Raw genomic sequence first — 23405 nt, 5'->3', positions numbered from 1 at the left:
TTTCACTTAGAGGCAGAATTTTAAGAATAAATTAAAGCCACCAGGTGGAGGATAGATGTATTTTCATCATCTCCTCAAGGGCTTTTAGACAGCTTCCCAGTCCTCTGTGTCTGTTATTAAATATTTTTCCAATTCCCATCACCTATTGTTCTTCCAATTTGTCACCCTTACCTGTCTGATGTATTACAGGCATTCAGTATTTAGTGTGTTAGGAATATATCTGGTTGCAAGTAACAGAAAACTCAACAAACTATTGTGTAAGTAAGATTCTCCATAGGCCCCATAAAACAGGAAGGGAGTGCAGGGTTTGTGTAGCTGCTTGCGTATATCCTAAAGAAGCAGGCTCCTATTGTTTTTCTACTCCACTTTTCTTAGAATGTCCCTCCTCACGGATGTCCTCAAGATGGCTGCTGCCCCTCCAGGTGTTACATCTCAGTTCCAAGCATGAAGCAGGGGAAAAGTGAAGGACTTCCTTTTCACACTGGCAGGGAAAGTGTCCCTTGGGACTTCTGCCCACATCTTGTTGGCCAGCATTTTGTCTCAATGCTACCCTTAGCTGCAAGGGAATTTGGGAATTGCATACTTTGCTTTTCAGCCTCTGTAGTATAGAAAGGCAAGGGAGAGGTGGCTGAAATAGATACTGAGTGAGCCTCCTACGGTATTTGTCACACTGTGTTTAATTGAAATGTATTGCTTTGATCCGCATAGTGTCCTGGACATAGTCTAGTTCTTGTCCTGGCATTCTCACCCATTTTTTTTCCTCCGCCTTCCCGTAGCTACTTTCCTGGAAGGTGAGGTATGGTCTTATGGTCTTAAGGAAACACTCTTCTGTTTTATCCTTTCTATGAGGACATCAGTTCTCTCGTCACTCCTTCCTCCATGGTCTCTTCTAATTGAGGGAGAGGAGGAGTCAGCATCTTCTCTGCTCTTTTCAGACAGCCTGCCTTTAGTACTACTCAACATCCTGATCCCTCCCTCTCTGAATATCCAAGGTCAATCTCAAGGCCAGGTCCTCCGTGAAGAATTCCACCGTATCTCCCTCCTCTTCTCTCTCAGTCCAAGTTTCCTCCTTTACACTCCCAAGGCACGTGAGTTGTACCTCTCCAGTGGTATTCTTCTCTTCATTGAAGTAGAAACCAAATTATTGAAAGTGGTACTGTTTACAAAATGTCTGTCTGGTGCACTGCAGGTGCTCAAACCAGTAACTCTTGCTATTATTATTGCTATTAATGTCTTATCTTCTCTATCAGACTCAGCTTTTAATGAGAGGCACTGAATCTGATGTCTGATTCATCTTTGTAATCCACACCAGGCCTGGCATAGAGCATTGCTCATAATTAATGCTGTGCGCATGTAATAAGGATAGAGGGCATCATTTCAAAGTAAGGGTGCTGTAATGGTGGAATGTGAAAAATTCCTAGAACCTGGGTGGTAGCCAGAGTCTTGCAGAGCAGTCCCTCACTACGTCCGCACTGAAAACAGGTAGAGTCTGGCTTGTCGTAAGATTCATAGGAACGCAGGTGGAGTGCCACCCCCGTACTGCGATGAGGTAGGTGCCTCCGTCACTTCACTCCTCCCTATCCACTTGGTCCGGAAAGGAAAGACGGAATGCGCCCCGCGCGGCGAGCTGGGATAGCTGCGCACGCGCAGCTTCCGACTCTGTGTCTCGGGAATTATTTGACGCCACCAGTTCGGCTCCGGGAAGTCTCTGATCAGCAGCATCGCGCACGCGCAGTGGCCCACTTGGCTGGGGAGTTATTTGACGCCGCCGCCCCTGGCAGTCGGAAGTTGCTTGAGCAGAGCCCAGCCGGCCGGCCCGACTGGCCTTCGTCATCCCCCGGCGCCCTGGGAGACTCGCTGACGGGTGGACAGACCGACCGCCTGAGGACGGCCGGCCCGGACGGTGAAAGCGCTGGCCCTATGGTGCGGGTCGCGTGAGGCCGAAGGCCGAGAGCGGCCGGCGGCGGCGGCGGTGGCGCCCGCCCCAGCGATGCGGGCCCCGCCCGTCGCCTCAGGTAACCGGGCGTCCGGCCCCGTCGCGGCCGGACCCTCCCCTCTCCTTCTCTCTCCTCCCCTTCGGGCGGTTCCGGGACGGCTGAGGCTTGTTTCTCGGCTCTGGGTGTTCCAGGGGCCAGGCCTTTGGAAGCGCATCCTCGAATTTTGCGGGAACCCACGGGGGCGGGGCGAGCTTGGCCCTGGAGTCGGCGGCTTCTGTCGAGTCTCTGCAAACCCGGTCTAATCCTTGGGAGCTGCCCGGCTGGGCGAAGCTCTTTCCTGGCAACCTGGGGGAGGGGGCGGGTCTGGAGCAGAGCGAGACAACTCCGGCAAAGAATTTGGTCCAGCGGGAAGGTTGGGCGAGTTGCTGCCGCCCAGTGGGGATAATGCTGCCGATTGCACAGTGACACTCAGATGAGGAAGAGTTAATGATGAGCGTAAACAGCTAACCCCCATTAAGCGCTTATTCGCAAGGCATTGTGCCAGGCCATTACGTTCATCACGTCTAACTTAACAACAACTCCGTGAGGTTGGGTTATTATCCCCATTTTACTGATGAGGCGATTGAGGCCCTGAGTGACTTACTGGCCCAAGGTCACATAGCTGGTTATTTAAACCCGAACAGTCTGACTCCACAGTCTAAGTTCTTAACAATTAGGTCAACGGCTGTCCAACTTTGCTGGCCGGTGGAATCACCTGGGGAGCTTTCAACGATTTCCAAAGTCCGTGTAGCACCCCAGGCTAATTAAATCAGAATGTTGGGTGGGTGAAAGCCAGACATCATTTTTTGTTTAAATGCCCAAGTGATTCCAGTGTGCAGCAAAGTTTGGGAACCGCATGTAATGCGATAATTCTGCATCTCAAAAGGCGTCTCAGTGTTTGTCCAGCTTAAGTGTGCAGGAGAATTGTTTAGGAGCTTGTTAAAAATGCAGATTCCACTGGCACAGATCTTTCCATTAGGCCCACTGACTGCACCTTGTGAAAGTCTCGTGGGGGTGGGAAGTAACTTTCTGTGCAGGAATTCTGCGTGAGCTGGGCCTTTTAAAATGTGTACATCTCATGCAAAACTATTGGTTTGCAATTTTCCTAAATATACAGTACTCATGGGTGTAGTGTGTCTAACCTGGGGTCTTCTTTGCATATGCTGTTCCTCTGTCCAGGCCATCCTCCATCCACGCTTTCTGGCCACTGTACCCAAACACACACACACTTCTGCTCTCTCTCATACACATATGCGTATCTTTTTCTTCATGTCTTTCACTGCCAATTCCAAACATTCCCTTGAAGATGCTTCTGTTCCTGACCTCCACCCACTTTGGGTTTTTCTGTCTACTCTTTGGTACCATTGTAATGGAACTTACCATATTATTATTATTCTGTGTTGTAATTCTATCCCTTCTACTAGATTATGAGCAACTTGAGGGCAGAGACTGTGTTTTCTTCATCTCTGTATTCCTTCCAGTGCTTTGACATAAGGACTCACAAAGTTTTTACTGAGTGGAATGTTTGAGTCCCTTTTATGATAAAGATAGACCATGCTGCAAACAGATACTTCTCTATTTCCATTTTCGTAAAAGATATTTGATAGTTCTTAGCTTATAGAATTTTGTTCTTCTTTTGCTTGGGAATATTCTAGTTAGGTTCATTAATTTATCCATCCAGCAGTTGAACAGACACATTGAGTTCTTATTAATGGTAAGGTGTTATATAGGTCTAATCATGTGCGATCAATGTTGGTTAATTTTTAATGCCTGATTTTAACAATCAATTTTGTAGCAAAAGCCCTTTTATTACCTTTAGACGTCTGCATGTGTTCCCCACATCATTGTCTGAAAAAATGTATAGTTGTCATCCACTAAATGTTTTTGCCTTGTTGGTACTTAGTAAATACAAGTAGATGGAATTGCTGTTGGTAATAGTTTATCCTGTTCACCAGGAGAAGTGACATAAGTACTTAATGAAGAGTAAAATCATGATGTCAGAGAAATTGACAAACTTAGCATGTGTATTTATTGCAGAATGCCTGAACTGCCATTGCCCCACGTATTTATAAGTTTTAAAGGAAGATAGCCCAATAATTCCTATTGTATTTGTTCTTGGCTGGTCTTAAAACAATGTAAGGTTTATAAAAGTGAATATGTGTGTGAAGGTCATTATGAAGAGGTTTTGGACAATAAAGGTTTTTTTATAGTAGTTAAATTTGGCAAAGTATGCAGATTGAAAAAATTTACATTTCATATAATGATATACTTTGCACTGTAAGGATTGTTATAGAAATATTTCCTTGGTTCAGTTTCGTACCGTTTGCTCAATTTTTAGGCTACCACTGATATAGAAACTGATGGGACAATTTATATTAAATTCAGATACTCAAGAAACTTGCCCTTGTTTCTCTGATCAGATATGGACAGAGTATCCAGTTCTGGCCTCAGCACATGGAAGAAACTCACTCTTTAAGCCTGAGGTTTAAGTCTCTAGTTGACCTTCAAGGTAAAGGTGAAAATTCCACATGCTTAATGACCAAAAATGACTACAGTCATGACAGCCTGAGACCTAGAAATGGATTCCATTTAGTATGAGGTACCCATCAGTGTTAACAGGTATGTTTCCTGACATGTGCAAAGGTTTTTTGGACAGAATACATGATTTTCTTTGGTGCAAGATGATTAAAGTTTTAGAAGTAAGGTACATGGAGTTTTAGTCTAACTTTTTGTAGGTGAAGAAAGTACGTAACTTGCCCAAGCCTATATAGTTAGCTTCTAGCACCTCCAGGCCTCCTTCCTCTGGACACAGTGTCCCCTTTCACACCAGTCCCCTGCATGTGAGAGGATGTCTTGTTTATTATTGTTTTGTGTGTGTGTGTCAGTGTCTGTGTGTGTGTGTGTGTATGGGATGGGGGAAGTGAACAGAGTGGTCTACTATGTTTGAGATATTCAATTAGATGTGCAGGTGCTCCTCGACTTAATGATAGGATTACATACTGATAAACCCATCGTAAATTGAAAAGAGTATAAGTTGAAAATGCATTTAATACACCCAATCCTACTAAACATAATGGCTTAGCCTAGACTACCTTAAACGTGCTCAGAACACTTACATTACCCTACAGTTGGGCGAAATCATCTAACACAAAGCCTATTTTATAATAAAGTGTTGAATATCTCATGTATATTCAATACAAAATATTGTACTAAAAGTAAAAAAAGAATGGTCATATGGGTACTCGAAGTATGGTTTCTATAGAATGCTTGTTACTTTCACACCAAGGTAAAGTTGAAAATTGTAAGTCAGGGACCATCGGTATAGTGAGTGCTTTATGTGTGACATGCACTTTGCTATATAAACTGAAGATATGAAGATAAATAAGACACAACCCCTGTCCTCAAGGAGTCTATAGTCTAATCAAAGTAGTAACAAAAATAATGGTGTAGTATTTAAAGCAGCTCTGTCAATTAGAATTTTCTGCAATCATGGAACTATATCTATGCCTGCTTTGTCCAATGTGGTAGCCACTAGCCATATGTGACTCTTAAGCATTTAAAATGTGACTAATGTAACTAAGGAAGTGGATTTTTTATTTAAATAGCTTAAATTTTAAAAAAATTAAAACATTTTTTTCTTTTCTTTTTTTTCTTTGGAGACAAGGTCTTACTCTATCACCCAGTCTTACTCTATCACCACCTACAGTGGTGTGATCATAGCTCACTGCAGCCTCAAACTCCTGGACTCAAGTGATTCTCCCACCTCAGCCTCCCAAATAACTGGGAATACAGGCACATGCCACTATGCCTGGCTTAAAACAATTTAAATTAAAACTATTAAAATTAAAAACTTCAAGTGATAATAGTTACATGTGGCTACTGTATTGGACAGAGCAGTTCTGAGGCATAGAAGATGAGAACTATGGTGGTGCTCATGGGGGGCAGGCAGGATATTCAAATTTTCTTTGCGTAGATTAGCAAAAACCATCAGTTTCTGCCTTTGGGGAAAGGTGCTGGCATATCCTATCTTTCCCATAATTCAGGTGTTTGATAGGATTCCTAATGGTTAGTATCTGGTTACACAGGTAAATACATTCCTTTTTTGCCAACTTGATTGATGTTTGCCTTTTGAGGTCAGTGGGACTACAACAGATGTATGAACTGTGGTCCTTTTGCCTTTAGTAGTCGTAAAGTTATATGGATAAACTTGAGTGCACCTATGTGCCTTAAAATCCAGCACAGTTCATTTATCTGCTCAGTGTTTTAGCACTCTGTATCCTTTTTTCCCCCAAGAGAAACAGGCATGTCTTATAATGTATACCTTCCATTTGTATGTCTCAAAGTGTATTGATTTATGTTGCTTTATTTGATCCTTCTCCCAAGTCACTTTAGATAGGCACTGCAGATATTCTCCCTCTTTTACAGGTGAGCAAACTATGATAAAGAAATGCCAAGTGACTTGTTCAAGGTCATATGGTAAGGTATGGAGTCAAGACAAAAGGAAGCAGCAATGCACATGGAGGCAAGAGGTGGAGTTTCTTGTCCCAGCTCTACTGTTATTATACTTAATGTCTCCCTGAGCAAGCTGTAGCTTTGCTTTGTTTCCTTACCTAGTGGCTGGTGGTGACTGGCTTGCTTAACCTTCCAGGCTTGTTGTTGGAATAAAATGAAGTAACTTGTAAAAGCTCCTTGAGAATGATCAATTACACAAAGGTACATTGTTACCAAGCAAGATCTCAAGTAGTTTTTCTGTCATATTGTACTGCCTTCATAACTCATCACATCAGTTATCATATTGAATACTACTGTAGTATGGTGTCACTGATTTCTTTTCCTCACTATGAAACTTTCTCTTTGGCAACCATTGTGTCTGTTCATATTTGCATTCCCAAATCCTAGGACAAACTCGACATGTAACAGATGTTTAATAAATGTTTGTTTAATGAAATAACTGATGTCTGCATTTACTTTACAAAATTATAAACAATTTTTCTCTGTAGTTAGACTTGAACTTCCTTGGGAATGAGGATGATGTTTATTCACTGTTATATTCCCTGTGCTTGGTGCATGGAAGGCTTGTAATACATAATGGTTGAATCAATTGATGTAATTAGTGTCAGCCTGTGGTCTTAGTGTGTCTACCGCTGTATTGATTATTTTGGTAATTTGTCATTGAGACCAAACTTGCATGTTACTCTGTAGTGGTGCTTATAAGCTAGAAGCTGTTACCCAGCACACAGTCACCTGATAATAGAAACCTCCCGAGGGAATGCCTAGAAAATGGGTACGTTTAGAGTTGGGAAGAATGTTAAGGGATCTGCAGGGGAGCACTATCATCTTCTACCCCTTCCTCCTGTCATATTTATTTCTGAGTATTGAAGTTGGAGACTTCTCTGCTAGCAGCTCAGGTTGATAGCAGACAGTCTACTGGGGAGGAGTCTCATAGGATCTTTCACAGAGCAGTCAAAGCCCTTAATCTTCTGACTTCATTTATGTCTTTGTATCTCACTATAGTGCCCAACCCCCACCCCTACCAGTATATTAGCCACATTGGAGTTTGCTCTTCTATTTGTCCCTTCAGCCTATCTTGGACACTTCCATCAAATTACCTTAATGGAAATTTAGTTCCTGTTGTATCATTCCTTTGATAAAATTAAATTTTCTCTCATTCTCTGTCTCCAGTTTTTACTGAATGATTGATTGATTGATTGAGACAGTCTCACTTTGTTGCCCGGGCTAGGATGCCATGGCGTCATCATAGATCACTACAACCTCAAACTCTTGGGCTCAAGTGATCCTCCTGCCTCAGCCTCTCAAAGTGTTGGGATTATAGGTGTGAGCCACCATGCCCTGCCAGTTTTTACTGAATTAATTACAAATATCCAATCCTAGCATTCAAAGTCCTTCAAAATTGATCTAACTGCTTACCTTTGAAACCTTAACACCTTCTACACATAGCCTTCTTTCCTGTCACTCTGGATTTCTAGTTTCTGGTGCTTTTTTTGCTACCTGAAGCAAGTGTCCTTCCTCTTACGTATTTTCTTTTCCATCTGCTCTTTTTAAACTCTTATTCTTCTCATTCTTCTTACCTCTGTCAAAATCATAACCTCCCTACAAGGTGCAATTAATTATGCCCCGTATCTGTAATCTTCCCTGATCTTACCCTGTTTTTTTTCCTAGCTCAGCCTATCTTTCAATCAGAAGTAGCCTTTTTCCTCTGAACTTTTCCAGTATCTGCCTAAATAGCTTTTTAAAAAATGTTTAATGGGCAGGTATGGTGGCTCATACCTATAATCCTAGCACTTTGGGAGGCTGAGGTGGGAGAGACACTTGAGACCAGGAGTTCAAGACCAGCCTGAGCGAAGAGCGAGACCCTGTCTCTAGAAAAAATAGAAAAATTAGCTGGGCCTGGCGGCACATGCCTGTAGTCCCAGCTACTTGGGAGGCTGAGGCCAGGAGTTGGAGGTTACATTGAGCTGCGATGATGCCAGTGCACTCTAGCCCAGGTGACAGAGCAAGATTGTTTCTCAAAAAAAAAAAAATCTCATTTAGGAGTTTAGTGTTTTAACTTATTTGTGCATAAGTCTTAATCTCCCCTCTTAAACTATAAACTAATTGAAAACAGGAACCACCAAATCCTTTTAATCTTTCTCCTTCATGGTCTTAACACTGCATTGTACAAAGTAGATGTTTAATAACTGTTTATTGAATAAGTCAACTGGGTGGTCCCTGCCAGTGTCTGAATGTTCACATGTATAGTCAGGATGCTGATATACACTTACCAATTCTATGAAATGAAGATTTATTAATAAAAACTTATATCAAATTGTACCAACAGTTCTACCACTCAGTTAAAACTACAGTTGACCCTTGAACAACGTGGGGGTTAGGGGCACTGGCCCCCCTGTGCTGTTAAAAATTCACACATAACTTTTGACTCCCTCCAAACTTAAATACTAATAGCTTACTGTTGCCTGGAAGCCTTACTGATATTATATACTGTATTCGTACAATAAAGTAAGCTAGAGAAAAGAAAATGTTATTAAGAAAATCATAAGGAAGAGAAAATATATTTACTATTCATTAAGTGATAGTGGGTTGTCATAAAGGTCTTTGTCCTTGTCTTCATGCTGTGTACTGGCCAAACGTTCATGCTACCTTTGGTTAAATGGTTAGAAAAATGGTATATAAGCTTGAGGTGCCTAATAAGTGTGCTGATTTATTGACAGGATGGAGTTACAAATAGCCCCGCGGCAAGGGGACCAGGTGATCAAGACACATCAGAGTATTGCCATGGTGCTATCGTGAGAGGTTAATGCAGATGTGGACATCCTTACCTAGGAGGGCCTGGGCTATGCAGCAGTTCTGTTTTCTGAGAGTGATGATGTTTTCTGAGATCTCCGAGTTTTGTTGCATTGGACAGCCTGAGCTGCAACAGCAAGAGGAGGTTCTTATTTGTATGTTTGAGTAGACTGGCCACTGACAAAACTGGGTCCAACGGAACTCACCCTACCAAACCTGTTAGTACACTCTGCCTGTATCCTTTTTTTCCCCGTAACAGCAACAAAAATGAAACAAAATGAAGTTATAGGACCTCTACAGTTGTGTTATAAGCCCAACCCCTGCAGCATAGGTGAGTTGGGGTGACTTCTAGGGCAGCAACCGCTCATCCTGCTCATCCATAGTATATGCCTCACTCTCCTCTTTCCACTAGGACTGTGCTAATTCAGTTACCACAACTAGAGTATGCTTTTTATCTTTGATCAAAGGCATAGATTGAACTATAGATAAGTTCTTTTTCAGCCCACATTGTGGCTTTTTTTAAAACTTGAATTTAGTTGCCAGCATTTAAAGAATAGGAGACTTCACAGAAATGTCCAGATATTCTGTGTCTCTTAAAAAATTGGATTATCTGGCAACTCTGTGTCTGCGTTCCGTTAAGGTGATAGTTGTCTGGGGCTGAATGGTAGCTGTAAATAGAGCTACTTTCTTTTTTTAATTTTTGATTTTTTAGCCTTCAGGTCCCACAGTTCTAAACAGATACTTTAGACAGAGCCTGTATGCTCTAGTTTGCCATAAATGCCCACGCTACCCACTTTACTGCTTATTACATTTGGTTTCTACACTGGGGGTTTTCAGTCTTTTCGGATTTAATACTTGGTAATGACTACTTTTTTATCCTGAAATTAATAGATAATATATAATGTACCAACCCATAGAATTTTTTAAAAATCAGTGCTACTCTAATAAATGAAAAACATAGATTACTATCCTTCTAATAAAATTATTAATAGTATTTCAATAAAAATACTTAGGCACAGATATACTACAGGGCATAATGAAGTAGCCAGGTGCTTTTGTCTGTATATAAGTTGAGGTGTAAGATAATAATTTGACATATTTTCCTTTATACATTTTGAAATAAGGGCTAAATAAGGCCCATCATAGCTCACTATAGTCCCCTGTGATTGTGTTCCTGGCAGCAATGTGTGGTATTTGCAACTCGGATACCATAGGTGTCATAGCCATTGATGATGTGATTTTTCTCGAGTGGTGAACAATTCTTGGTATGGTAAGGTTCTAAACATAATAAAGTTCAGTCTTGCCTCAATTTACAAGATTAATTGCATCACTAGAAAAGTCAATGTATTAAAATAGCACAATATGTTTTGTATTTATATGTAAAATGGAGTTAAAATTTTTAGGCTTAGACAAATGAGAACAGAATGATTTTCTGGCAGACGTTCAAAAGTCATGTGCGACGTAGCATAATTGTTCATTGTGTAGGAGTGTCTCATGCATTGCAGGATGTCTAGATTTCCTGACTTTGCCGGTAAATACCAACAGCCCGCCCTAATCATGGTGTTGACCAAAAGCACACTTAATATTTCCACAGTGCCCCTAGGCGGCAGGTTTTTTCTGTTGAAAACCATTGCCCTAAGCTCTTGAGTGTGTCCTTACCTCCTAATAAGAGTCGAGTTTTATCATTTATTTTGCTGGCTTACTAGGTACAAAATGACACTTTAGTCGCTTTACTTTGTGTTTCTTTGATTTCTTCATGTTTGTTTCTAAGTTTATTTTCTCTTCATTGTTATACTTAATATGCCTGTAATCATAGTGCACTTCTTTGTCTTAATGTTTTTTGTCTCTCTGTAGTTTGTTAAAATGTAGCATTTTTTCTATTACATTTTTCTATTTTTTGTTACATAAAATTTAATAATTCAACTTTTTTATTGTATTCTTTACCTTTCTACTTTACATGCCTCTTGAAAGCATTTATTTCATTTTCTTACATATAATCATTCAAACATTAATATGTTTAGAGAATGAAAATTTCTGGCATTGAAAAACTTTAAAAAGCTTTTAAAAAGAAGGTTTTTTTTTTTTGAAACAGGGTTTTGCTCTGTCGCCCAGCCTGGAGTGCAGTGGCATCATCATAGCTCACGACAACCTCAAACTCCTAGGCTCAAGCACTGCTCCTGCCTCAGCCTCTGGAGTAGCTGGGACTACAGGCGCACGCCATGACATTTGGCTAATTTTTCTATTTTTTTGTAGTGAAGGGGTCTTGCTATGTTGCTCAGGCTAGTCTTGAACTCCTGGTCTTAAGCAATCATCCTGCCTTGGCCTCCCAAAGTGCTAGGAGTATAGGCATGAGCCACTGTGTTCAGCCTTATAAGGGATTTAAGAGCCATTAATCTGCTTTAATTTGTTTTTCTTTGTGTTTTTGAAAGAATGATACTCCTCTCTTTACCTCAGAATTGAGTAGGGTGGTCGCTGTTTCTTAAAATACAGATTCTCAAGCCCCAGCCCAGATCTACAGAATTGAGCTTTCTAGGATGTCCGGGATTGGGCCTGGGCATCTGCATTTTCAACTAGATCCCCATACATGATTTAGTGTACAAGAGAATTTGAGAGCTACTTTGTCCCTTTTTGGCCTTAAAACTTTTTTTTTTCCCTCCAATAATGTGCTGTCTGGAATAGACACTAAATATTAATATTCCTTTAACATTTGGAAACCATCCGACTTTTATTTTTACTAATAATTAAAACAAATGAACATTTTTTGATTTTTGTTTGTATGTGACATGTAAAATTTTGGACATACTTTAGTGGAATGGGGGAACACCTTTGACGTCTTCCTTTTTCCCATTGGTAAACCTTGACATTCTTAGACATTTATTCAGTATCCACTGTGTGCTACTACTCAGAGATTCATGAGCTGAGGTTCCCATTCAAAAAAGGATGACACTCTGTGGTAAAAATACCTGCTAATGAATAATGTAATGTGAAGCTTTAACAGTCTGTAATATGCGGTCAGCTGGGAGGAGCTGGTTTGAGAAGTCAAGAAAAGTTTTACCAAGGAGAGGACGTTGGAGCTGGGCTTTGAAGGATGTGTACTTCATAAGGGTCAAGGCAGGGTACAGCAGTTCAGTCGGTGGGAGTAGCATGGGCAGTAGCATAGGGTATGAAAGAACATGTTGGGTTTGAGCAATCATCCGTAGTTCTTTGTGGCCTTAGGTTGGGAATGTTATGGGAAAGTGTCTGTAGGAGACGAGATTGGGAAGGTGGTATAAACAATTCTCCTTGGAATTCTAGCAAGATTTTATTGCTGGTTTTTTTGAATTGGATAAAATAACAAGTTATATATAGAAGAATAAATACCTAGAATAGACAAAAAAGTTTTGAAAAAGAATACTGGGGGTGGAGGGAACTTCCTTTTCGTATATTAAAACATTCTATAAAGCCACGGAAATTAAATCATTGTGGCATTGGCATAGTTATAGACAAACAGTTGAACAGAACAGATTCATAAATAGATTCCAGAATAAATGAGAATTTAATATGCAACAGAATTGGTATCTCAGTTCAGTAGGAAAAGGATATATTTTTAAGAGATGATGCTGGCATAATTGACCATACATTTAGAAGAAAATAAAATGGGACCTTTCCTATAGCACTTGTAGAAGAAAATTTCAGATGAATATAAAACTTGAATATGAAGAATTAAATAATTATCTTACAGGAAAGTCTAGGAGACTACATATTTATGTTAGGATTCTGTTTTCAAACTTTTGGACTAAGACCTATGGTAAGAAATGTATTTTTCATTGTGACCCAGAACATATGCATATATTACAAATGAAACAAGTTTCACAGAACATTCCTTATCTTTACTGTGTGTGATGCTCTTTTCATATATCCTGTGCCATATAATTAAAAACAGAAGGATTTACATTATATTTATTTTATGAACCACAGTTTGAAAAACACTGAAAGAGGGCATGGGAGGGAGAAACGTTCTAAGCTAGACTCAAATCCAGAAGTTATAAAATGAAAGTAAATATTTGGCTAGAACAATGAAATTTCATTTCATATCTGTCAAATTAGCATAAATAAATAATGCTGATTTCTGGTGGGAGTGGGGGTGATGAGAAGTGAGAAGGGCTCTCATCTGTTCCTAATGTAAATGAAAATTGTTACAGCTTTTTTGAGGGTTCAATCTGGTAAGCCCTAATAACATTAAAAATTCATATATCCTTTGATCCTGAGTTTCACTCTTAGGAACTTATTTTATAGAAATAAAAAGGCTACTGCTTAAGGATATATGAACAAGCATGTTTATTGCATCATTATTTCCTGGTGACAAAAAAATGGGGAATGAAGTAAATGCACATCATGAAGAGACTGGTTGAGTAAATTATGCCACACCCATGTCATGGAATATTACACAGCCATTAAAAAGAATCTATTATTGGAGGGATAGTCATGAGGTACTGTTGAATGAAAAAACAAGATAAAGTATACAACCCTGGCTAGGCATACATATAACTTATTTTAATATGATGGAGTTAGGGTGGAGAAAAATACAGGAGGAAATTTTAAATTGTTAACATGGATTATCTACCCAGGGAAGGGATTATTTGGTCAGCAAATGAAGCCAAATGAAAAATGAAAAGGGTGAAAAACTGCACTAAAACAAAACAAAAATCCCTGTAGTATAATCTTGTGCATTTGTTTGAGACTATGTAGTGTGTGTATATATACTGTATGTATACTTGTATATGCATGTATTACATATATGTATTTATATGTGTATGTATGTTAATAAAAAAAGACAAGGAAAAAAATGTGTGGTGTGGGAATAAGTTGTCTTGTGATGGTGATGGCTCCCTATCAGAGCTTTGCCTTTTTCCCCTTCCATTTTTGAGAGTGCTTATTTCACCTTTGGGGGAATCTTTATAGAATATCCATGAGGAAACTCAGGCAATTTTAGTAATCAAGATGCATCTATCCTTCCTTTGAATTGTAGGTACCTTTAAGATGCCGGTCCTTATCTCCTGCCTTCCCATTTTCAAGGAAAGGTCCAGAGGACGAGGAGGTCACAAGATCCCCATAGAGTCACTGAAAGGCTTCTGGGCCTAGAGTTCCTCAGATTGCAAAAGAAGCTGAATAGATTGAACAGGATGGGAGAGGAGAAACAAAAGGGGGAGGGAAAGTGGTGGATTCCTGTATATGGAAAGAAGAAAGAAAGGTAGTGTGGGACCAGACAGTGAGTAGCTTTTACTCTCATGCTAAGGAGTTTGATTTTCGCTCTGTAAGTCCATGATCCTCAAATGTCATGTGCTCTCGAAAACTGATGTTTGGTGAGCTGGAATGAGGTTTTCCAGGATAAAATTAAACAATGTTAGTCTCTTCCCAGTTTGAAGAAAAAGTAGCTTAGATAGATTAATTGTACCCGTGTATTTTGCTTAAACTGCTAACTGGGCAAGCAGATTTCAGCACAAGTGGAAAATGGAACTTAATAGAAATGAATTGAAAGGGCTAATCATCCTTGATTCTTTTTATGAGTATGGCATTTATGGTTGGAATATTTACATTGCATTCATACAGATATGTTTTCTGCAGCTAGAATTCCTCATTTGTGTGGTAGACTTAGATATCATTTCATGGAGAGTGTACAGCTTAGGGAGAGGCAGTACATGCTATGGAGAGTGCCTAGGATAAGGATAGGAAATACATGCTGTGGCTAAGAGCATAGGCCCTGGAGCCCAACAGATGTGGGTTCAAAACCCAGCTCTACCCTGTTACAGCTCTGAAGCTTCAGTAAGAAGCAAACCCCTCTATGCCTCAGTTTTTTTCATCTGTGAAATGAGGATAACATTACTGAATATTCATAGGGTTGTTTTAGTGATTATATGAATAGCATATAATAAATGCTTAATAGGTGGCAGCTCTTACTATGTTTTCTAAAGAATACTGTGACTTCTAAGTGTTCTATTAGTGGAAGTTTGAGCACCACTGCTACAGGAATGAAATATTCTCAAAGAATTTTTAAAGTCTTATTTGAGGACATTGCTGGGAAATTCCGGAGATATGTTTCTAGCACGTAGTAGGTACTTGAAAGCTGTTGACTGAAAAGTCTGGGTCTTAGGGTCAACTCTCCTTTGTTTCCCCTTCCTACTTAGGGCACTCTGCTCTCCCATGTTTTTCTTTCCTGGAACCGTTGAATGGGGAGGGTTCCCTTACACCATGAGTGTCCCACATGTGATCATTTTATCCCCTTGCACAATGGCCATCTTCCCAGCTCTGCTCCATAGTTCTTGAGAGCTCTTTTGGGGAGGTGCTCAGAGAGCTGCTTCTCAGAGTCAGCCTTCCTACCTAATCTCACCGTAAGGTTTTGGAACATTCCCAAAATATGTGTTTTTTTCCTGTCTTCTAGAGGCAATTATGTTTGCAGTCTTTATCTTACCAGGTGGAGTAAATCTGTGTTGTATTTATTTTTATTAATTTGCGGTAGTATAATTTGACATACATTTCTGTTTTGTCTTTTCAGGTGCCATTTGGATAGTACTTTAGCGGCACGATGTACTCTGAGTGGAGGTCACTACATTTGGTGATTCAGAATGATCAGGGCCATACCAGTGTGCTGCACAGCTATCCAGAGAGTGTTGGGCGAGAGGTGGCGAATGCTGTGGTCCGTCCTCTAGGGCAGACGTTAGGTACCCCTTCAGTGGCTGGCAGTGAGAGTTTGTTAAAAACTGACAAAGAAGTAAGTGTTTCTTCATTTCATTCTATTGTGTGAAAATATGAATTTGTTAAGAATTTTTTTAACGTTGACGTTTTACTGGATTTTTGCCCAGGGTAGTGCAACTTCTCAGTTTTGATCCCATTTGGGTTGAGGGCTGGGACTCAGACTTTGAGGGCGTTATAGAACTGGGTTGTACCATTTTGCTGTTGGGACTTCTTACCAGCCATGCCCAGTTCTCCTCTTGAGCTAAGAGGAGAACTGTAGAGTTCTGTAGAGTTTACAGTCAAGACAGAGACTTGAGTGTCTGGCCATTTCCCCCAAGCTCTAGGCTCAGTCTTCTGATTTCCATTAGAGGTGTATTTGGAAGGCCTCATTCATACCTGGAGATGGCTCCTGACTGAAGGCCTATCTTATGTCAAGTTTTCAGCCTACATATATTTGCTGAGCTTGAGCTCTCCTCTGTCCCCATCCCTGCCTACCCCTGCCTGGCTTCCAGGTTTAAGAGTGCTGCAGAGCAGCTAAGCCCTTCTGGCTGTGAGCCCAGGTGGTTGGATTTGGGGTTGTGTTTGCTGTTCCTAACGATAGGGGCTCTTGGACCAGCTCTAGAGCTGGTCCTTTGTTTCTGGGTTCAGGGGACTGAGCTGAAGTTAAGTTGCCAGTGGGAAGTCAAGAAGGGGCCCTGAGAATAGAGTGACACAGGAGCTTTCTAGTATGAGTTTTGGCTAAGATGCATGATTAGAACTTTATCCCCTGTGTTGAGGAAGCCAATACAGCCTTCAGGCTTCATGTTTACCAAAACCTGTGCTCTATTTCTCAGACCCTTTTTTTCCTGTTTACTTTTTGGTTTCTCATGAAGGAGAGATTAGACTTAGATATAAGACTAAAGCTTGCAGCTCTAGAGGCAGTTATCCTCCCTGGGCCATGGGTCACCGAAGGGCAAAGGCCCTCAGTCTGAGGAGCATTTTTCTCTTTAGAAAACCCTGGACTTACCCCTGAGGACCAGCACTGGCCCTGGTGATCTCCTCTTGGAGTGTCTGTGACCGCTTGCCTTCTTCTGGGAAGAGATGGCACGTGGGTAGACAGAGGTGCTCTGGTGCAGCACTTGTTTACTCTCCTTTCCCACCCTCAAGCGGATATGAGAGGATAATCCTTGAATTTGGTGTCCTCTAGAATTATAAAATTAAACTATTGTGTGAACATATCACCAAAGATATCTTCTCCTTTGTCTTTCATCTGATAATTGGGGACCTGTGACCTCCTTTAAATCCCTTCTCTTATGTGGCTAAATCCAGTTGCCCTCCTCCAAATTTGTCACAGCTTTACTGTGCTGTTATAGACTTCTTTAACATTTATTGCTGTTAAACCATATATTTCCTCCCCTTAGCCTTTGTAGTTGTTTTTGAACTTAAAAAATTTAATACATGTATTTATCTTGTTAGATTCAACTTTGCTTTTAAGCTGTTGAAGTCTTTTTGAATCCTGAATTTCTGTCCAGCAAGTTGGCCATCCTTTTTAGCTTTGTGATATTTACAGATGATCGTCATAAACTCTATTTTTCTTTTCTTTTTTTCCCCTAAGTTAAAATCTTGGTCAGGCATGGTGGCTCATGTCTATAATCCTAGTACTTTGGGGGGCCAAGGCAGGAGGATTGCTTGAGGCCAGGAGTTCAAGACCAGCCAGAGCAATATATCGAGACCCCTTTCTTGACAAAATATTAAAAAAGAAAAAATTCCCTGAGCATGTTGACACCTTCCTGTAGTCCCAGCTACTCGAGAGGCTAAGGCAGAAGGATGGCTTGAGCCCAGGAGTTTGAAGTTGCCCTGAGCTATGATGATGCCACTGCACTGTAGCCCAGGCAACAGAGTGAGACCTTGTCTCAAAACAAACAAACAAACAAACAAACAAAAAACCTTGGCAGGGCCTTTGGCATTGCCACCGGCTTCTTTTTCCAAATTGATCTTGGTACATTAATCCACTGTTATTCTGTCATGCAGTGTTTCAACCATTTATAAATCTAGCCATTCTACTTTCCTCTGGACCATATGTCTCCATCTTGTCCACAAGGATATCCTGGATTTGTCCAGATTTCTTGCTAAAGCCCAGGTACTCCTTTGCCAGAGAAGTCTATTAATGGCATGGTGAGAATAGCTTCACATTTCTAGTTGGAAGACCAGAGTTCAAGTTTTCAGCTCCACCTTGTATAAAACAGTTACTTGGGCCAAATTGCTTAATCTTGCTAAGCTTCAGTTTACTTATGTATAAAGTAAGTATAATTTACCCTCTCACACAGGGTTATTGTGATAGTTAGATGGTATTTATGAAAGGGCTTTGTAAACTGCAAGAACTAGACATACAGTTGTCAGCTCTTAATAGTAACCCTGTTAATAAAGGAATGAAGCTCATCCAGCATGACTTGATCTTTTTCAGCAGGCTGGTTCTCAGTGATTATGCTTCTGTTTTATAGGTGTTCACTAATCATCTGCTTAGTAATTTGTCACAAAGTTTTGTCTGGAATTCACTTAAACTTTCCAGTCCACAGGGTCTGGAATGTAGTTTCATCCTCTTTAGCAAAGTGGGGTATTTCCCCTCTCTCTTATTCTTTAGGACTGCAGACAGAGCTTCAGCAGTCTCTTAGGCAAGTTCTCTCAGCCCCTGGGATGTGATTCAGCTGGGCCCAGGAGGCTGGAACTCCTTTAGCGCAGCTGAATGCCTTGTTAAGATCTTATCCAGCTTCAGTCCCTTCTCACCTGTGTTTGTTCTTCATTTTAAGTATTATTTTCTTTGACAGGGAAAACAAGTGTAAAATAAGAGTTAAACAGTTTATCTTCCTTCCTGTTATTTATTCATGTTGCATAACTTGGAGATGGAATGTGACTGAACTTATGTACGTGATTTCCTAAATGACACACTTACCCATACACAAATTAAATGGAGAAAAAAAATCTGAAATCTTCTATTTTTGCACCTCTAATCTCTATGGAAAATTGGAATGACCTTTACTTTTTAGTTCACAGAGCAAATAATACTAATAATAATACCTAAAGGGTAAAAGCCAACATAAGCTTGATATTTAAAAATAACTAATTTATTTTCTTCTTAAATCTTTTGCTTGGGAAATGTTGTATGAGTATCATTGATATGTGAAAAATACATTATATCTGATATGTATGTTGAGATGAATATACTGTCAATTAAGAGGTTTTTGACAATAAAAGGTTAACATTTTAAATCAGTCTACTGAGATACAGATAGGAATGTATAATAATTCTATATGGATATTCTATTTTGTTTAGGTAAAATGGACTATGGAAGTAATTTGCTATGGACTGACTCTTCCATTGGATGGAGAGACTGTAAAATACTGTGTTGATGTATATACGGATTGGATTATGGCTTTAGTGTTGCCGAAAGATTCTATTCCATTGCCAGTTATTAAAGAACCTAATCTATATGTTCAAAGTATACTAAAACACCTGCAAAATCTTTTTGTACCAAGGTAAGCTATACCTATCTGGCCTATTATTAGGATCATAGTAAAATATTCATAAATGTTACTGTTTTATAGGAGCTGATTTCATCGTTAGTCTTAACAGTGACTTTACTCATTCAATTAAAGAGTGTATTAATATGAATGATAGGATAGATGGTCTTATATAATTGTGTACTCGAGTTTTTAACAGGTATGTGTTCATTTTAAAAGCTTTTGGCTTCTACAATCTGATAGCTATTAGATACTAAAATACTGCAACATCCTTTCTTTCTCAAAAAAACATACATTTGCCTATTCTTGTCTCCACTTAAGCAAAAGGCAACTAAATCTTCTACTTTAAAATGAATCTTTCCTATAAGATAATGAAGATACTTGAAATTGTTATTAAATTTGTAGTAAGCCAAAGGATTACTCTTAACTATTGTTACTGATTTTTTTCCATCTTCTGAGGCAAAGGCCTTAAATATCATAATGTAAGATTATCTGTCTTAGTTGTGCTTAATTTTAATTTTATTTTCTGATTGTAAAAGAATTGTACATTCTTGTAAAAATTTTGGGGATACAGAAAAGAATGGAGAAGAAAATTAGTTTCCTACCTGTTTGTGAAGATCTGTTTTCAGCCATGTTTTATGTCTGTGAAGGGGCAATGGAACTTGTCTCCTTTTGGAAAAGTTCTGGTTAGGGCTTTTGGTCAGTTAGATGGTGAGGGACTTTGAAAACCAGGTCTGTAAATTTTACTTTCTAAATATAGAAGGAAGATTACTTTGGAAAATCTGAATGAAAAAAGAGAAATCTCCATTAAGAACTCTGGTTGTTGATTTAGTGCAGACAACTTACCTTGCATGAAATGCCTGCTGTAATCTTGCCCCTAACCAGACTAGATGTGCTAATTCTGCATGAGCCCTGCTCTTTAGTCAGACTCATAATTTAAACATTCCCCTGGGACTCCTTGAAGATCTTTCCCATCATCATCTGTCCTTTTGTCTTCCTCCTCCCTTTCTCCATCTCTAAGCTGTCCACAGCTCACTCTTATTGGCTCATCTTTTTTTTTTTTTTTTTTTTGTCTCACTGTGTTGCCCGGGCTAGAGTGCCGTGGCGTCATCCTCGCTCACAGCAACCTCAAACTCCTGGGCTCAACCGATCTTCCTGCCTCAGCCTCCTGAGTAGCTGGGACTACAGGCATGCGCCACCATGCCCGGCTAATTTTTTCTATATATTTTTAGTTGTCCAATTAATTTCTTTCTAATTTTAGTAGAAACGGGGTCTCGCTCTTGCTCAGGCTGGTTTCGAACTCCTGAGCTCAAACAATCCACCCGCCCCGGCCTCCCAGAGAGCTAGGATTACAGGCGTGAGCCACCGCGCCCGGCTTATTGGCTCATCTTAAACTCTGCGTTGCAAGGACAAGTCTAACCTGACAGCCCAGGCCCACAGCAATCACACTTTCTCTGAACCTGTATGGTACTTCCTGTACCACTCTTGTGTCTCTCACTGTTTTATTGCTTATCTTTTAAAATGTGTATGTTTCCTTTCCCCATCTAACCAACTTGAGGGCAGAAACTGTGCTGTCTATGTTTTGGGCTTCCATAGTACCTGGTACAGTACTGGTATTGTCTTAGATGTGAATTAAGTGCTTGTTGCTTGTATTTATTGATTTCAAATGGAAATAATAGGAAATGGTTGTCAGTACTAGCATATTGTTTGTAGGTAAGCAGGTTCTTCTAAAATGGTATAATAGCTTTAATGCTTTCTTGTCATCCCATTTAGGAAACTAATTTACTGGTTTTTTTCTTTGTGCTTAGGACAGTCTCATGAGTTGTATCATCACTGTGTCTCTTTCCCCATCGTACCCTTACCACCTCTCAGTGCTCAGTTAATTTGTATTGCCGAAAAAAACTAATGGCCTTTGAGTTAATTAGGCTTTTGCTCTTACTTTTCTCTTTTGTAAAACATGATTACCTTATAAATTGTTTTACTATTTGGTAATTAGCTTGTTTTCTCCAAAATTTGTGTGCATAAGAGTTAGTACATTCCAAGAGGGTATAGAACTGAGTATTAGAGTTTTTTTTCATGGCCAGTGATGTCTTAGGAAGATTAGCTGAATATTTTCAGTGCTTAATATTGGTGTTATGATCTCATCTCCAATTATTTGAAATTTCATTTATTTGATTCAGATCATAAAATAGTCAACTAAGTTTACTTAATTAGTTGGTTTTGTAAGAACTGACACTCAAAATAGAGGAAACTGCCGTTTTGCTAGAGATTAAGGCAGAGTACATGTAACCTTTTTCTTTTGTCCATCAATTTGATTTTTTTCATAATTGAGTGAAGAATGAACCATTTTTTAAAATCGATTAAGGTTTAATTGCTCCAATATACAGTACTTTAAAAAACATATTGTTCTAAAGCAGTGGTTAGTTTACTTTTTATGTAAAGAGCCAGTTAGTAAGTATCTTAGGCTTTGTGGACGATACAGTGTCATAATTACTCAACTCTGCTGGTGTGGCATGAAAGCAGCTGTAGACAGTACACAAATGAATGAACACGACTATGTTCCAATAAAAGTTGTAAGTACAAAGATGGAAGGCCAGGTTTGTAAATTCTATTTACAGGCTAGATTTGACCCATCGGCCATAGTGCACCAGCCCCTGTTGTAAAACAGCTTTTCTAGAGATCACAAGTTACTCTTGAAAATTTTGGGGGGAAAGGAAAATCTCTGGTGTTTAGACCTTTTGTTTATTTTTATGTAAAGGTTACTTTATTTCTCTTAGCTTTAGAAACTTGGACCCTGCTCCTGAATTTAGGCCTTCTGAGTGAGGAGGAGCCTCAGTACCCGAGGAGCAGGTATTTCCTTTCCTGCCAGTGGGCAAGTACCTGGAAATTGTAGGTAGGCCTAGGTTACCATTTGGGAGGCACGCAGTGTTATTGCTAGCTTGGAAGAGTTATCACTCCCAGGGCCGCTAGTGATGTTTTTATTTCTTATCCTGGGCTTCCTCTTATATGGCTAGTTGAAGTTTGGGGCTATTATTATAACTTCTTGTTTTCCTTCAGGTAAATCGGAGCAACAGGTACAAACTTGAGTTCATGGCTTTACATGGATTAGATTCACCTTTAACTCAATGTGGGACATCTCCCTGCTCTTGGGGGTGCTTGGCTTTTCCTAGACAATTGTCTCATCATTTTGCTTTAGGTCTGACTTCTTTAGGGAAAACTTAGTGGTATCATTTACTTGCAACTCCAGGATAAGTGTCCAGTTTTCTGGGTCATGGCCCAGAATCTGAGAATCTCTATTTTAAGGTTGGGATGAGGGTTCTAGGGGCAATCTCTTCATTTTCTGGAATTTCTCAAGGAGGTTCTAAGATTCCCTACGGTGATTTAGACATGTTTCTGAAATCCTTTTTAGACTGTGACAATCACAATGTCTAGAAATTTGGCTTAAAGATTTATTTAAGAAACATTAGACACTTGTCTTAGGTTTCACAAAAGAGATCTTGAGGCCATCTCACCATTTGCTAATACAGTAGGTTTCTACTATTCTCAAAATTCTTAGTGGTTCATTTTGGAAACTAAGAGTAAAGGCTGGGGCTTGGACCTCTATCTTCCTCTTTAGTCCTAGCCACAATACTTTGATCTATTTTACAGATTGCCCTTCTTTATGAGATTTCCGAGAAAAATGGTCCTGCAGACTAAAGAGAGTTTTAAAACTTTTGTTCCAGGGTATCTTGGGAACCTTTGGAGCCTACATTTTTGGTTAAATTTTCTTTTTTATTAGAGCAGCAGTAGCAGGTGCTCATTTCTGAGGCAATGCCTTCCCTCCTCATCAATTCTGGGGACCTGTTAGGCTATTCCATTGGGCCCATAGGCTTTTCTCTAACAGATATGCACTTTGGAGAGACTGTGAGCATTGTGAAAT

General features: G+C 39.8%; 1 protein-coding gene across 1 annotated transcript in view; it reads left to right on the top strand.

The window, feature by feature from the left end:
- Positions 1 to 1742: 1742 nt before the first annotated feature.
- The window catches only part of RALGAPB (Ral GTPase activating protein, beta subunit (non-catalytic)), a 96129-nt gene continuing 74466 nt past the window's right edge, over positions 1743 to 23405 (top strand). Inside the window, exons 1-3 of the mRNA XM_012662804.1 lie at positions 1743 to 2015; positions 15811 to 16026; positions 19299 to 19501. Of these exons, the coding sequence (XP_012518258.1) occupies positions 15841 to 16026; positions 19299 to 19501 (389 nt within the window). The 5' untranslated portion in view covers positions 1743 to 2015; positions 15811 to 15840. The remainder of the gene's footprint in view (positions 2016 to 15810; positions 16027 to 19298; positions 19502 to 23405) is intronic.

Source organism: Propithecus coquereli, unplaced genomic scaffold, assembly GCF_000956105.1.
Source record: "Propithecus coquereli isolate 6110/MARCELLA unplaced genomic scaffold, Pcoq_1.0 Scaffold780, whole genome shotgun sequence".
In the NCBI taxonomy this organism is placed as follows: domain Eukaryota; kingdom Metazoa; phylum Chordata; class Mammalia; order Primates; family Indriidae; genus Propithecus; species Propithecus coquereli.
The sequence above is the reverse complement of the archived record's forward strand: the minus strand, read 5'-3'. Positions and strand labels throughout refer to the sequence as shown.